The sequence below is a fragment of the Artibeus jamaicensis genome, unplaced genomic scaffold (genome assembly GCF_021234435.1).
Source record: "Artibeus jamaicensis isolate MK-2021 breed Jamaican fruit bat unplaced genomic scaffold, CSHL_Jam_final scaffold_916, whole genome shotgun sequence".
In the NCBI taxonomy this organism is placed as follows: Eukaryota; Metazoa; Chordata; class Mammalia; order Chiroptera; family Phyllostomidae; genus Artibeus; species Artibeus jamaicensis.
The window spans coordinates 39286088-39301554 of record NW_026522059.1 but is presented as its reverse complement, the minus strand read 5'-3'; the positions used below and the strand labels follow the sequence as shown (position 1 = coordinate 39301554).

Here is a 15467-nt window from a genome sequence, read left to right as displayed (position 1 = left end):
GGCACCTGATGCCTGTACTGTGCTGTGCTTAAGTTATGTTATTCAATTTTTTTTGTTAACTCTCAACAAAAAACACTCTCAACTTATGGGTATTTGTATTTTAAAAATACCCTTAAAATAACAGCATTTACTTACTACATTAATTTTTAGATTGATGTATATTTCAGCCAAGTAAATAAATCCCACAATGACCCAAAAAAACCAAATAGATTGATTGTATTTCTACACTATATATTTGTAACTTAAAAATTCTGTGGACTTTATTTTTTTAAGAAAAAAATCTCTTTCCTGAAGTTCATTGTTGTATAAATTTATATAAAGATGGACATAAGCAATACTAAGACACTACTAGTAGAGATTAACTATGACAGTACCAACAATCGATCACATGCAAATCAACATTCTCTCTCTTTTCTTTTTAACATGGAACGCTTCACGAATTTGCACGTCGCCCCTGCGCAGGGGCCATGCTAATCTCCGTGTTGTTCCAATGTTGGTACATGTGCCGCCAAGCGAGCACCACAAATCAATATTCTCATTCTAAAGGCAAGACCTTGTAAAATCTTTAAAATTTAAATCACGAACAGTTTCCATTGATTTCTTTCACCAAACAGGGAAGCAAGTTTGTTCACTTAAATGTCATCATAAAAGTACTCTAGCCCTATGTACACAAACTTACAAAATGTGGTCTATAAATATTAAGTCAAAGAATATTTTTTAAAACGTGGAAATATAAGATTATTAAAAATCCTCATTTGGTCAAAACAAAATCATCTAACTTCCACCTTTATTAAGGCATTTCTCTTAATCTACACAGAGAAAATAATGCTCACAATCACTGGGCTTAATTAAGAAATGACTAAATCCTCAAAATGCCACACGGATGCAAGAGGCTATGAAAATCATTTGACTGCAAGTCCTAAGACCTAACCTGGTGCACTGGTTTACCTCTAATTAGAGCTCAAACTAGTACCTTTTGCTCCTTAAGCCAGTTTCCTTTTCTTTTAAAAACAGAAGTTAGATCAGATGATCCATAATACTCTTCCCAGCATTAAGTCTTGTGGTCTTCATAGTTTAATGTTCTATTGTTCTACGTGTTACTTAATGTTATAATATATAACATTTTCATTTATTTAGTTACTTCGTAAATTTCCCTTCATCTATAATACCTAGTTATAAAATAAATAACCAGTCTAAAGAAAAACCTGAAAAATGAGCTCAACTGACTTTCGTGTATAAAAAGACTATAAATCAGTATCAGATGGGAAAAGAAGCCTTCGTTAAACTTATCAAAAGTTAACATTTCTTGAAAAAGCTATACACACCTTGGCTTGTCCATTATAATCATCATCTAAAATGTTTAGAGAATTTGAAACAGCAGTACCACGGAAAAAGCGTGATGATCTAAGATACCGCTGGAAACTGAGCAACCTTCTGATGTTCCGAGCAGACACAGAAACTTCAACTTCTGATGGAGCTGAAACAAAAGGAGTAAAAGGTGAGTGCAGCAGGTCAAACTGTGCAGATACTAGCTTGTAACACCCCTTTCTAGTTATATACAAATAGGTCTTTAAATTAACAATGATACCACATTTCTAAGAGAGAAGAAGCACTTCATTTGTATTGCTATTAAAGAACTAAAAATGAAGAGATAAATTGCCAATTTTGACCAGCTTTTTTTTTTTTTTAACTTGCAAAGAATGATCATTTCTCACTCTATTGTTGCAATACACTATGTACACATTATGGAACAGAAAGACACAATCTATTGTGAATCTACTGTGAAATCTATTGTGCCATTCTAGAGCATGGAACACTTCATACTGAAGAGCCAAGTCCCACATTACATTTGAGAATTTAGCAATGACATAACTAAAACATCTCAAATCCTGATGAGGTATCATTTCAAACATTTCCTTAAGGAAGGTAGTTTTACTTAGAAGAAAAGGAAATGCAACAGAAAAATAAAGCAGTTTACATCCTGTAAGAGCTCTGAAGAAGAGGAATAAAAACTCTGTAAGGTGAGAAGCTCTAGAAACGCCGTGGTTCCACGGTGAAGACTGATTCGTTCTGTCAGTAAGTCTAACAGCCATTTCCCCCAGTGTTAGCATAAACCAAAGCTTCCTCGAGCTACAGATTAAATAACAGACTTACATTAAAAGCCATCTTGTAGGGAACATATGTTATCTTTAAATTACATAAAAACCAAAGATGAGCGAATCATAATCTTTCAAAATGTCAGGTAATCAAACACTCTCTCTTGTGTGTCCAGTTACTAACTCTTCTATTACCCTATGTTTTCTTATCTAGAAAATAGTGGTGATACTATCTAACTCAAAAGGTGCTGGATTAAGTGAGATAATGTGTACACAGTCAGATGTACAGTAGGTATTGAATTCAGGGGCAATGCAGGTGATAAAACAGGTGCCGATACCACTGCTGCCGGCTATGCTTCTAAGTAACCAGACTGAGTTCCAAATCTGACCCCGTTGCTCTAAATAAAATTATCCCTTGGCTCCTAATTATCTGAAAATGAACTCCATTTTAGCCTGGAAGAACAGAATACATGTTCCAGGGTCTGGCTTGCTCCAGACTTGACTCATGTGTCACCTTACTTGGGAAGCACACCTGAACGCCTACCCATAAGCACTCCCCTCCTAAGAGAGACGGGAAGAACCTCCTCTGGATTCTCGAAGTTCCCTGTGCTCACACCTTACCAAAGTGCTTTGGATATCATATTGATTATTCACACGTCTCCTTTAACAAATGATGACCTCCAATATAGGCACAAGCTATTTTTTTCATCTCTGTATTCCAAAGCTGAATAACAGTGCCAAGTAGGTATATGTAACATATACTGAATAAATATTAAATAAATGTATACTATTTTTCAAATGTCTGATGAGTTCTGAGGTTCCTGTATACTCAACGTAAGCCAAAAATAAAAGAATGCACACTGTTACATGGTTTACTTCCTTCATTCTTCATTCCAGTGAGTTTAAAACTGAAAGTATCTAGAAAAATTGCTGAGTGAAATTTTGATCTTTAACAATGTAACTCACATTAAAAGGTCTGGAACAGACACATAAAGCTATTAATATCAAGCAATTATGTTTGAACTAGAATTAGTATGTCTGAGGAAATGAAAGCAGTATCTCATTTAGCCCTCAACAATCTCAAAATATTATCTTCCACATAATACATGAGAATGCTGACTCTACAAGAAGTTAATAAACCTGCCCAATATCACGGAGCCCATATAGGATGACAACTACATTTCAGAACACAGATCTGTTTACAAAGCCTGTGTCCACAGTATTACTCATAAGTATTTTTATTATATCCCTACAGTATTGTTTAACTGCTTATTACAAAAATTCTGTGTATGCTTTTAAAATTGTACTTACGTAGATGAAAGTATGTATAAAAAGAAACAGAAAAAGCTAATGTACAGGAATGTAAATATTTAATGTGACCCTTTTAGTCTCACTCGTAAGAAAAGAGTAGATCTGGCCCTGGCTGCTGTGGCTCAGTGGACTGAGTGCCAGGATGCAGTCAAAAGGGCCACATGCCTGGGTTGTGGGCCAGGTCCCCAGTAGGGGGCGCTCAAGAGGCAGACATACATGGATGTTTCCTTCTCTTTCTCCTTTTCCCTCTCTAAAAATAAACAAACAAAATCTTTTGGAAAAAAAGAAAGAAAAGAACAGATCTGGAAGGGACAGTGTGGAATGACATGAATATTTGGGGAGCAGATGAGATCTAATGTATATAATTCTAGCACCACCATCTCTGAATCTATAAGGGACTTCACAGTTTCGCAAAATGTTGCAGAGGATACACTGTCTACTCACACGGAAGAGTAACCTCAAAGAACTCAAAGTCATGAGCATGATTTCGTGAGCAACCCTTCGATTTATCTTACAGAAGAATTTTATCACTAGCAATTATATCACACACGTGCATATTAACTAATAGTAGGATCACTGCTTTCGAATTATATGTTCAAGCTAATGCATCCTCAAGTAAACTTGAAAATCTCTTTGGGAGGATAACTGCATAAGATCCATAAAATGAATGAGCCTCATTTGAGGGGAAAACCCCAACGACTTCGTCCATGGTGCCAAGTCCCTGTACCAACATGGCAGGACCCACCCTGTCAGGGGTTAAGACAGCTGGCACGGTCTGGAAGACGGAGCTCTTCCCACAAGATCATGGCTGTGCCCTCTCTCTGCCTTACTCCTATTTTCTGGGTGACTCTGACAAGTCACAACTTCCTACTGTCTCATTTTCCTTCACTGAAAAAAAAAAACAAACAAGCATAATTCATGTCTTTTTCTTGTTTCACAGAACCCTGAAGTTGGAACTCATTATTAAAGGCTCTGTTTTGAGAATGAATACTAGACATCAACCTAAAGGAAAATGCTAAGTCATCATAGGAGCCCAATCCTTCCAACAAGACTAATTCAAAAAGTAACCCGCACAACAGGATAACAGACAGGCTTTCACTCAAAGATAGAACCAGCCTTAACAACTACTGGTTATTTCACAATCTAAGAAAGGTTTCTAGATTTCTCTAAGAAATCTAAGAGAACCTGTCCAGATGAAACTGCAAATCATCTAGAGAAGTGTTTTCTTCACCCAGATGGCCTGAGGAGCCTACACCTAAAAAGATTACATTCTGGAAAAAGTGGAAAATCCCATGAGGCTTTGCAGAGATGGCAACTAAAATTACCTCAAAGCACTGCCTAAGACTTAATACAGGACCAGAACCTGGAGGGGAGGGAGGTATAGTTGATGTTTTTTGCCACTTTAATCTTTGAGTACAGAATGCACTCACATGTTTATAAAATGAAAGCAAGAAGGGAAGGAGGGAGGAAGAAAAGGACACAATAAAAAACCTCACCCTACCAGGTCCCTCACCCAACTCACTGTAAGCACACCCCTAAAATGACAATCTTTTCTTAAAGTTTCTAGTGTATGCTCCCTCAGCTTTTGGATAAAATATATGGGAACACCATTATATATTCTTCTTCTACTTATTTTACATAAATGGCAGCAGAGTGTACAACCTGTTCTGCATCTCGCTTTTTAATTTATGTTGGAGCTATTTCCCTATTAGTACCTTCCTCCTTATAAGTCTAAAATATTTCATCATATGGATAAACCATAATCTATTCAACCGAATAGACCTCTACCGAAGGGCACTGCTATTTTACAATTTGCAAAAGTACCTTCATTTTGTTAAATATGTGTATATTTCTACTATTGTTCAACAGGTTTAGATATCATCCTTTAATTTTGTTACTACGCATGAGGAAATCACCTTATATTCCATCTTCTTTCTCTTTTCCTCTTCCAACATTTGTTAATTATCAGAGCAATTTCCTTTTCTTTCACACCAATCCCCCCCCTTAATTTCAGGTTCGGCTCCAGAATTAAATATATTCAATATATGAATTCTTTTACTGTGGCTTCCCCAGTTATCTTTTGTTTGCTGAGGTTCAGGTTCATCTTTCAATAGTTTCCTCAAAAAGTTCAATGACATGCAATCTCGTAGTTTCAATCAAGAGTTATGTTGTTCCTCAAACAACATAACTCATAAACAATATATTCTTGAATGTTTAAAACTTTTCTTGGTAATCTTTGTACTTGAAGGACAGACTGAATGTGATCTTTAATACAGAATTCATGGCTTCCATTTTTCTTCCTGAATTTATTTTGAAGGTATTGGTTCATTGTCTTCTCTTCCTGAGGTTGCAAAGTCTGAGGCAAACCCATTATTTCCCCCTCGTAAATGACTTGGTCTTTTTGCCTGGACACCCACACTGTATCTCTTACTCTTTCAAGTCCAATGACTTTGCTAGGATAGACCTCGTGTTAAACATTGTGGGTCATTATCCCATGGTACATGGTATGCTCTTTCAACATGTACATTTAAATCTCCTGTTATTTCTGAAAAGTTTTCTTGAATTATATCTGTAAATATTCACTCTATTCTACTATTTTGGCTGTGCTATTCAGAGACTCTAAAATGTAATCCTGACACATCTCTGTCCGCTATATCTCACATATGTTCTCCCCAAATCTGTTCAACGCAGTGGAACTTTGGTTCTTGAACTTAATTGGTTCTGAAAACTGAGTAGTAATTTGTTTGAAAACAGAATCTCCTTTGCTTGTCACCTGACATGTGACTGATCATACAGGTGTCAGCAGGGAAGGGTCATCAGGCAGAAAATCGAGATCTGAAGCTTTGTTACACAATGGGGACATTTTATCCATAAGCAACTTGGTCGAGAACCATATTATTTAAGAACCAAATTGTCCAAGAACCAAGGTGTTCAAGAATCGAAGTTTGACTATATTTGTTTTCCTGTTTCTGTCCACTATGCTCACTATCTTCAGTGTATGTTCTACGCTGTATTCCTACCAAATGTCCTCATTTCTGAGACACATTAAATGTTTGCTCCTACTATTTCCTGATTCTGAATTCACATGTCTCAACTACTTTTGTTGTCGTACTTATCTTTTCCCTGATTTCTTGAAGTTGTACTTTACGATGAAGTTATTTGCTTCATTTAGTTTTTAAAGAGAGAAAACTTGGCCAGAATTTTTATCAGTATGATGGTAACATTTTTCTGTGAAGTGTTTTTCAATCACTGTCAAGTTCTGCTGCTCTTGTCTACTGTTCTGCCCAATTAACCGATGTGGCATTATTGAATGGGCTGAATTTTGCTGCACTACCCTTTTGTACCAAGTTCTTAACTGGGATGAAAGTGAAGTCTTAGGAGAGGGCAGGTGAGTCCTCTGGGCTTTACTACCCAAAAGGCTTCTCCTCTGCTCTGCCAAAGAGGCAGACTGCCTCTTACAAATACACCACTGCTATTTCTCCACACCGGGCCCAGGGGGGCTGCACCCGCCTCTCCTCTCAGCCCATATCAGAGGCCAAGTATGGCAAGTAATATTTACCTTTGTATTGGACTGATGGGGTTTGTATGGTGCTCTTAGGCTGTTTCTAACCTTCATTCTCCTTAAAAACAGTTCTATAACAGACATTCTTGTAACTAAATCCTTGAACACATCTTAGTGGATTCCTTCAAAACAAACCCTCAGAAGCAGAATAAGCACATAGGAGCACATTTCAATGACTTCTCAGACAATGCCAAATTGGAGGCTAACTTTTCTAAAGAAAATTAGAACTGTTCTAGAAGAGCTCCCAAAATATAAGAAAAAGGAATCAAGGACTATAAATCAAGGATGAAGCATAAGATCATTTAAGATGGAAATTTTTAGGTCCTTCAAGTTTGTCCCTCACCCCAATGCTTTCCCTCTACACACACACACCCGTAACGATGAAAAGAAAATCCTTGCATTGTAACAAGCCAAGTAGAGGCCACTACGGAGAAGAGCATCAAGTTGAGTAAAGAATTAGGTACATAAAAAGAGGGAACTTGAAACAAAAAACAGTGACTACAAGAACTTAACTAGTATTTTCATTTAGACAGTTACTAGAAACTTCACTGTCTGACCATAATACATAAAATCTGACCATATTACCAATATTCTCATGAGTTAATTCAAAACACAAGACACACCATTTTTTATTTCATAGCATAATACACAATAGATAAAAATTGTCTTTATTAAAGCCCACCTCTGACAGGCTAGGACTATTTAAGTCCCAGGCTTGTTCTAGTTTACATGGTTACTGACATTCCAATCCAGCTTAGAAAGCCAACGGGCTCAGTGAATCAGTCAAGTTACTATTAAAGAGCTGATGGCTCTGCTAGTTCTCTTCAAAAATATCACAGTATCTCACTGTGACCATGAACAAACTAACCAGCCTCCACCAAAACTAAGTGAGCGGTGTTACTCAGTGATCATGGGAATTACTTCCAGTTGCCCATTCTTAGCTTCTGAGGAAAAAAGAAAAAGAAGACCAAAAGAAAAAAAGAAATGTAGGCTAGCACACAAATTCAGAAGCAATGTTTTTCTCTTGCTTTTCCCTCATATTAGTGGACAGGAAACACAGGCAATAGGTTAAGAAAACAAAAGGACCAGAGAATCAACACATCTCAGGTAGCATTCCTCCCAACTCTCCCACACACTGTCTCCTTGATCATCCAAATGGCATGGCAGAAAATGTCACTAACAGTTAGTTATTAGACAAAAGAGGGTTGTAACAATAAGTCTTTGGGTCTTGAGACTTGACGTTACTTGCTCTAATGGTCCAGAAGAGGGAGCCCTCTGGTCACTGTATCTGCCACCTTAAAACCATGAAAATCATTTAGATGAATACAATCAAGAATTACCCTTGCAGATTTTTTTTTTCTCCCAGGGATGATCCCTTTGTTTTCCTGGACATATCCTACTTACTTTATTTATATGTTATTATTCTATTATAGCTGTCCAAACTTTCCACAATTGCCTACTCTACCCTGTACGCCCCACTCCCTCTGGCAACCTCCAAACCATTGTTCAGGTCCATGGGTCATGCATATACATTCTTTGGCTACTCTGTTCCCTATGCTGTACTTGACATCCCCATGGCTATTCTGTAACTACCTATTGGTCCTTTTTAATCCCCTCATCAATTTATCCATTCCCCTAGACCCCCATCCCATCTGGCAACCATCAAAATGCTCTCTACCCACAATTCTGTCTCTGTTCTTCTTACTTGTTTAGTTTGTTTTTTAAATTAAATTGTTGATAGATACCTATTTTTGCCATTATATTGATCATAGTTTTGATCTTCTTTTTCTTAATTAAGTCCCTTTAACATTTCATATAATAATGGTTTGGTTATGATGAACTCCTTCAGTTTTTTTTTTTGTCTGGGAAGCTCTTTATCTGCCCTCCAATTCTAAATGGTAACTTTTCTGGAGAGCAATCTTCACTGTAGGTCCTTGCTTTTCATGACTTTGAATATTTCTTACCAATCCCTTCCAGCCTGTTTCTTTTGAGAAATCAGCGGACAGTCTTATGGAAACTCCCCTGTAGGTAATTACCTGCTTTTGTCTTGCTGCTTTTAAGATTCTCTCTTTATCTTTAACCTTTGGCATTTTAATTATGACATGTCTTGGAGTTGACCTCTTTGCATCCACCTTGTTTGGCACTGTCTGTGCTTCCTGGTCTTGCATGTCTATTTCCTTCACCAAATTAGGGAAGTTTTCATTATTTTTTCAAATAGACTTCCAATCTCTTGCTCTTTCTCTCCTCCTCTGGCGCCCCTCTGATGCCAAAGTTGAAACGCTTGAAATTGTCAAAGAGGCTGCTTACACTATCTTTGTTTATTTGGATTCTTTTCTCTTGTTGTTCTGATGAGGTTTTAACTCTAGCCTAGGGTAAAGTCATGTTAAATAATAACTGAATAAAAAATCTGAAGACCTTCTTTCTAATCTCCCCTTTAATTTTCCTTAACAATAACAGGAGCCATAATGAAAGCCTATTGTTAATAAGGAATAAGTACATTTATCCCTATTTATAAGTTTTCTTGGAAGGGTTTTACATTTACCATGTATGGATAAGTGGGTGGGAGGGTAGCAAGGTGCCTGGAGCAGCAGTTTCCGGCAGAGGAGCCACGCTGGCCTGGACAAGCAGCACAGCGGAGTGAATACTGACCTGGGCTTGGAGTCATGCAGCTGAGTATGAATCCAAGCTCTGCTATTTTTTTTACTAGTTCTGACCCTCAGTTTCCTCATTATATCAAATAAGTCTCAGAGGGCTGCTGTAAAAATTAAATGAGGTAATACAAGCAATATAGCAATATATCTTTGGGGGTAAAAAAATAAACACTTAACTTTAATGCTATAGTCATTATAGATATTAAACATTTTTATAAGGTATAACTGACATAATTAACTTTGGATTCAAATATTTTTATGCACATAGCTTCACATTATTTAACAAAACCAGATTTATTATTCATGGAAACATAATTTCAACATGAAGACCACTGCATACTTTTAAGTACTACAGAAATAAATGCAGAAATTTAAAAATTTTCAAAATGTGCATATAAACTCATTGTTTGTTTATTTTTAACGACTTTATTTATTTATTTTTAGAGAGGGGAAGGGAGGAAGAAAGAGAAGGAGAAGAACATCAATGAGTGGCCACCTCTCACTCTCCCCATACTGGGGACCTGGCCCACAACCCAAGCATGTGCCCTAACTGGGAATCGAACCAGTGACACTTAAGTTCAGGCCAGCATTCAATCCACTGAGCTACACCAGCCAGGGCACAAACTCATTACTTTAAAATGAATATACAGACAGTCTAAGCTTTATTTTAAATCAAAGAAATAAATGAGTTATTCATAATCTAAAATTAGATCAATGTTAACATAAGAATAAACTGTAAAATGATATTCTTTCCCTTAAGTAATTCTAATAACCTTAGTTTGCAGAATTCAATGTTCATTTTGACAGGATTTAATAAAACAGTTGATATAAAACCCTTTTAAAGGATTAATCTCATTATTGTTATGGATTAGACATTTCCACTCTTCAGTTATGGGTTATGTGTTATGTTGAGCCCCTCTTATGGTTAAACTCAGGACTTGAATATTGCTCCTTATTTATTATATTCCTAATTCCCTTATTAAATAGCTGAGGGAGAGTTTGTATGTGTTCATAGTGAGACATTATAATAAAAAATATGAGAGATTCAACAGGAAGGCAGCAACCAGACCGAATTTGGTTAATAGTTAATACAGCTTATACTTAGAGAAGCACAAATGGGACCCTATAAAATCTAACTTACAGAAGATACAGTTTTAGTCAATTTGATACAACAAGAATATTAAATCTCTATGACCCACAGACTGCCAGAGAACAGGAACAAAAAGATGACTAAGACAAAAGCCTAAAGTTAAGTGCTTTTAAGTTATAATGTAAACTGCCCAAAAGATTCTCTTCCTGCCCTAGTATGGCATGAAATAATGTGCTAAAATGAATAAAAAGCTCCAGATAATAGACAAAATACATTTATGTGTAAGGGAACATTACCATGTGCCAGGAATGCATTTGTGTCGAATGAAAAAAAAACTAAAAAAGAATCGTATTCCCTGTATTGTCCACTGTTGGCACAGAGCATACGCCTTCCAGCCTGCGAGATGTCAATGAGCTCTGGAGAATTCCACCAAAAGAAGTAACTGTCCCGCTGGCGGTGCCATTACTATTCAATAATTATGCCAGAAACTTTCAAAAGAACACACAGCATATTTTGTACATGTACGTGTGGACTAGAACTATAATAATTCTACTATATTTAAAGCTATTAGTACTTATTATTATATAAGCTCAAAGTAACATGTAACGATAAGTCATGTACATGACTTATAAATTTAGTGACATAAATTTAAGCAAACATGAGTTTTGATAAAAAGTTGATGTGGAATTCATTTAAAAGCCTATTTACTTTAAGACTCAAAATATTACATTTCAAGACACCAGGTATATGACCGATTAAATGTAGGAAAGTATGCGTAGTAATATATTTGGAGCTCTTAATCCAGCCCAGCCTACTTAAAGTGAGCCAAACTACTCAAAAGCAGGAAAGGAAATTGAGTAATTTGCCAGGATATCCCTATAGAGTTCAGTGAAAGCAGAAATTTGAGAAAGGCTGTAGGTCCTGTAAAAACTCTTTTCCACATTGGCTGTAGGTCCTGTAAAAACTCTTTTCCACATTAAATCAGTTTTTCTGCATTCCCAGCTTGCTCAAATTTTTTTAAAAGAAATGAATGTTGAATTTTAGCTATCAAACACTTTTGTGGTATACATAGTTTGATCCATGACTTTTCTCCATTATTTTATTAATGTGGTGAATTACAATGACTGATTTTTGAATGTTAAAATAACTATTTCTGAAAAAATAAACTGAGTCAAAATATATTATTCTTCCTACAAACTGCAGACTTGATTTAATTTAATAGCATGTTATCTAGGATGTTTCATCTATATTGGTCAGTGATAATGGCTATAAATGTTCTGTTGTTATATTCTGCTGGCCTTATATAGTTGTGTTCTTTTCTCTCTCATCCTCAAGAGAATCTGATGATGAAATTTTAGTATAACAATTTTTTCCCAACATTTTGAAATTATACCCTAGTTTTAGTGGCTGAAAATGAAACAACCTGTTTCAGGCAATGTCACAGTTGCCCCTTAGAAGGTGATAGTTTTCTTTTTCTCTCACTACCTTTTAAATGTTTTCTCTATGATTCTGGTTTAAAGTTATTCTTTGCTATATCTAGGTGTGTTTTTATATTTGAAACCTATATAATTTCATTAACTAATGTCATCTCAATAAATGCATACAAAAAGAATGATGAGTTTTCACCTAATTCATTAGGTGGCCCTTTGCTTTCTCTTGGTTCATACATTTTGAAGCAATATAGTGAGTTGTCTAGTCAGTTTTGTAGTCAAAACAAACTTCTTTGATCTTCTAGAATGTACTATTTCGTAAGAGCATTTTCCATCCAGGCTCAAACCAAGCATCTCGTTCTTCCTTCAGCACCTCTTCCCCCATCTTGTGTATTCTAAATTCCAGTTCCTATTGTCAGGCTCTTACCTGGTGTCCTTTCTTTAAATATATTTTACTGAGTATGCTATTACAGTTGTCCCAGTTTATCCCCGTTTGTTCCCTTCCACCTGGTATCCCCCATTCCCTCTGGCAATCGCCCCCCCCCCCTTATTTCATGTGTGGGAAGTACTTTATCTTTGATTCTAAATGATAGCTTTGCTGAATAATCTACTGGTATGTTGTAGATCCCTGCTTTTTAACACTTTGAATATTTCTTGCCAGTCCCTTCTATCCTGCAAAGTTTCTTTTGAGAAATTAGCTGACAGTCTTATGGAAACTTCCCTGTAGATAACTAACTGCTTTTGTCTTGCTGCTTTTAAGATTCTCTCTTTATCTTTAACCTTTGGCTTTTAATTATGATGTGTCTTGAAGCAGGCCTCTTTGCACCCATCTTGTTTGGGATTCTCTTTGCTTCCTGGACTTGCATGTCTATTTCCTTCACCAAATTAGGAAAGTTTTCTTTCATTATTTTTTCAAATAGATTTCTAATTTCTTGCTCTTTTCTCCTCCCCCCCCCCCCCCCCCCCCCCCCCCCCCACCCCACCCCCTGCCAATGTGAACGTTGGAACACTTAAAGCTGTTCCGGAAGCTGCTTATATTGTCCTTGTTTTTTGGGATTCTTTGTCATGTTGTTTTGATTGGTTGTTTTTTGCTTCCTTGTGTTTCAAATCATTGATTTGATTCTCAGCTTCATCCACTCTGCTGTTGTTTCCCTGCAAATTGTCCTTTATATCAATTACTGTATCATTTATTTCTGATTGGATCTTTTTTATGCTGTTGAGGTCCGCACTAAGTTCCTTGACCATCCTTATAATTAGTGTTTTAAACTCTGCATCTGATTGCTTATCTCTATTTTGTTTAGACCTTTTTCTGGAGCTTTGTTCTATTCTCTCATTTGAACCATATTTTTTTTGTCTCATTTTGGCACTTTTCCTGTTTTGTTTCTATGTATTAGGTAAAGCTGCTTTGATTCCCTGTCTTAGTAGCATGACCTACTGTAGAAAAATGCATCCATACACTGGATGCGGTGGAGCCTTCAGTAATCACAAGGCCCAGGTAACCTGACTGTACCAGGCTGACGGGAGTCTCAGATATGGTGTCGCCACTCTGTGGCTCTATATGGTGGAGGGCTCAGAAAAGGGACCCTGGCCACTGCCTGGCCTCTGGAGTTTGGTCCAGGAGGAAGCTGTCTCTGGCACCCACCCTGATGCCAGACACTTCAGTTTCTCCTCATACGCCCCTGGGCAAGAGCCCAGAGAGAGTGAGTCTGTGTAAACTCTAAGTCTGTTGTGGGCCCCTTAAGAGGAAACTCCTGAGAATCCTGCAGTTTCTTCTGCTACCCCAAACCCCACTGGTTTTAACAGCCAGAAGTTATGGGATTTATCTTCATGTCATTGGAACCCTGGGATGGGTGGCCTGGTGTGTGGCTGGAATCCTTGATCCCGAGGTATCCCTCCCAATTTTTATCTACCACAGGTGGGTGTGGGACCACCCATTCCACATCTCCACCCCTCCTTTCCTTCTGGATGAATACGACATCTTTAATTCCTTGCTTGCTGGATGTCCGCAGCTTGATTTTCTTTTGATTCTATGTGATCGTTGTTTTGTAGTTTTGTTGCAGTTTTTTTCTGTGGTTGTGTATGGAAGCAGGCTATATTAACCTATGCCTCCATCTTGACCGGAAGTCCCTGAGTGTGGTTTTCTTTGAATGTTACTGTACTTGAAATTCACAGTGCCTCTGGGATCTGTACTTCAATGTCTTTCATTAAGCCTTAGAGATTGTTCAGGCATTATCCTCTTAAAGATTCTTCTTCTATATTCTCCTTTTCCCCTCCTGTGACCCAGATCACGTTTCAGCACATTTTGTGTTGACAAAGACAGAAGACAGTTTTTTTAACCTTACTCCTATTGACAAGTGGGGTCTATGTTCTCTCTGCATGAATCTGAGCAAGCTGTGTGACATAAGTGATCAACAGAATATAAGAACATGATATTGTACCAGTGTCCAGGGCCCAACTGCTAGAGACTAGAAGCTCTCATACTTCCTCTCTCTTAGAATGCTTGCACCAGTGGGCAGGCAACTGCCAACTAACTACCCTGAGACTACCATTTATAGAGGAAGAGAATTCCTGGCCAGCCCCAGAAATTCTAGCCATCGGAGCCCTGGCACAAGATATGAGCGTGCAGAAACCATCCTGGATGTTCTTGCCCCAGCAGGTAACATGTAAAGAAGAACCAAGACCCCTGACATATGGACCCAATAGAGCTACCCCAGCCATCTAGCTGTTTGAATTACCCCAGCTAAAGATAAAGATATAGCGAAGCAAGGACAAATCTAATCTAGAATGAATAATTAACCCTCAGACTCACGATCATAAACAGAAAAGTTGTTGTTACTATTGGAAGAGGTAATCCTCCACCAAGGCCCCAAATGTCAGTTCACATTTTGGGTGGGCACACCAAGAATGCCAAGCCCTGACCAATCTTTACCTGGCTCGTTTCTCAGGGCTTTGTTTGCAGCTAGGATCCTTGAGAGATGAGTAGTATCTTTCTCTGTAAAAGGGGTAAACTCCTCAAGCTCATTATTCCTCAGATGTGATGCAAACTCATCATTTGTATTGGGTTAGCCAAAAAGTCCATTACGTTTTCTCAGAATGATGGCTCTAGTAGTGCTTAGTTGTCTTTAACTTCATCCAAAACAATTTTGTTAGACTGTATTGTGACAGTTGTCATATCAGAATGCATTAAAAAAACTTATAAAAATTGGTGAATTTTTGTGCAGCCATTTTAATATTGAAGGTGGAAGAAGATATGCAACATTTTCGGCATGCTATGCTTTATTATCTGAAAGTTAAAAACACAACTGAAATGCAAAAAAAAGGTTTGTG

At 37.3% G+C, this 15467-nt stretch overlaps 1 protein-coding gene and 1 non-coding gene across 12 annotated transcripts in view; both read right to left on the bottom strand.

Annotated features, from left to right (window-relative positions):
• PDE7A (phosphodiesterase 7A) overlaps positions 1-15467 on the bottom strand; it is a 121950-nt gene that overhangs the window by 36764 nt on the left and 69719 nt on the right. For all 11 annotated transcript variants that reach the window (XR_008390823.1, XR_008390816.1, XR_008390815.1 and 8 more), the window contains exon 4: positions 1326-1477. Coding sequence is in view for 1 of the 11 variants with exons in the window: in XM_037148949.2 (XP_037004844.2) it covers positions 1326-1477 (152 nt within the window). In the remaining 10 variants the exon portion in view is untranslated. The remainder of the gene's footprint in view (positions 1-1325; positions 1478-15467) is intronic.
• Positions 418-520, bottom strand: LOC119051989 (U6 spliceosomal RNA). Its single transcript, XR_005083044.2, has one exon. It is a non-coding gene; the product is annotated as a U6 spliceosomal RNA (small nuclear RNA).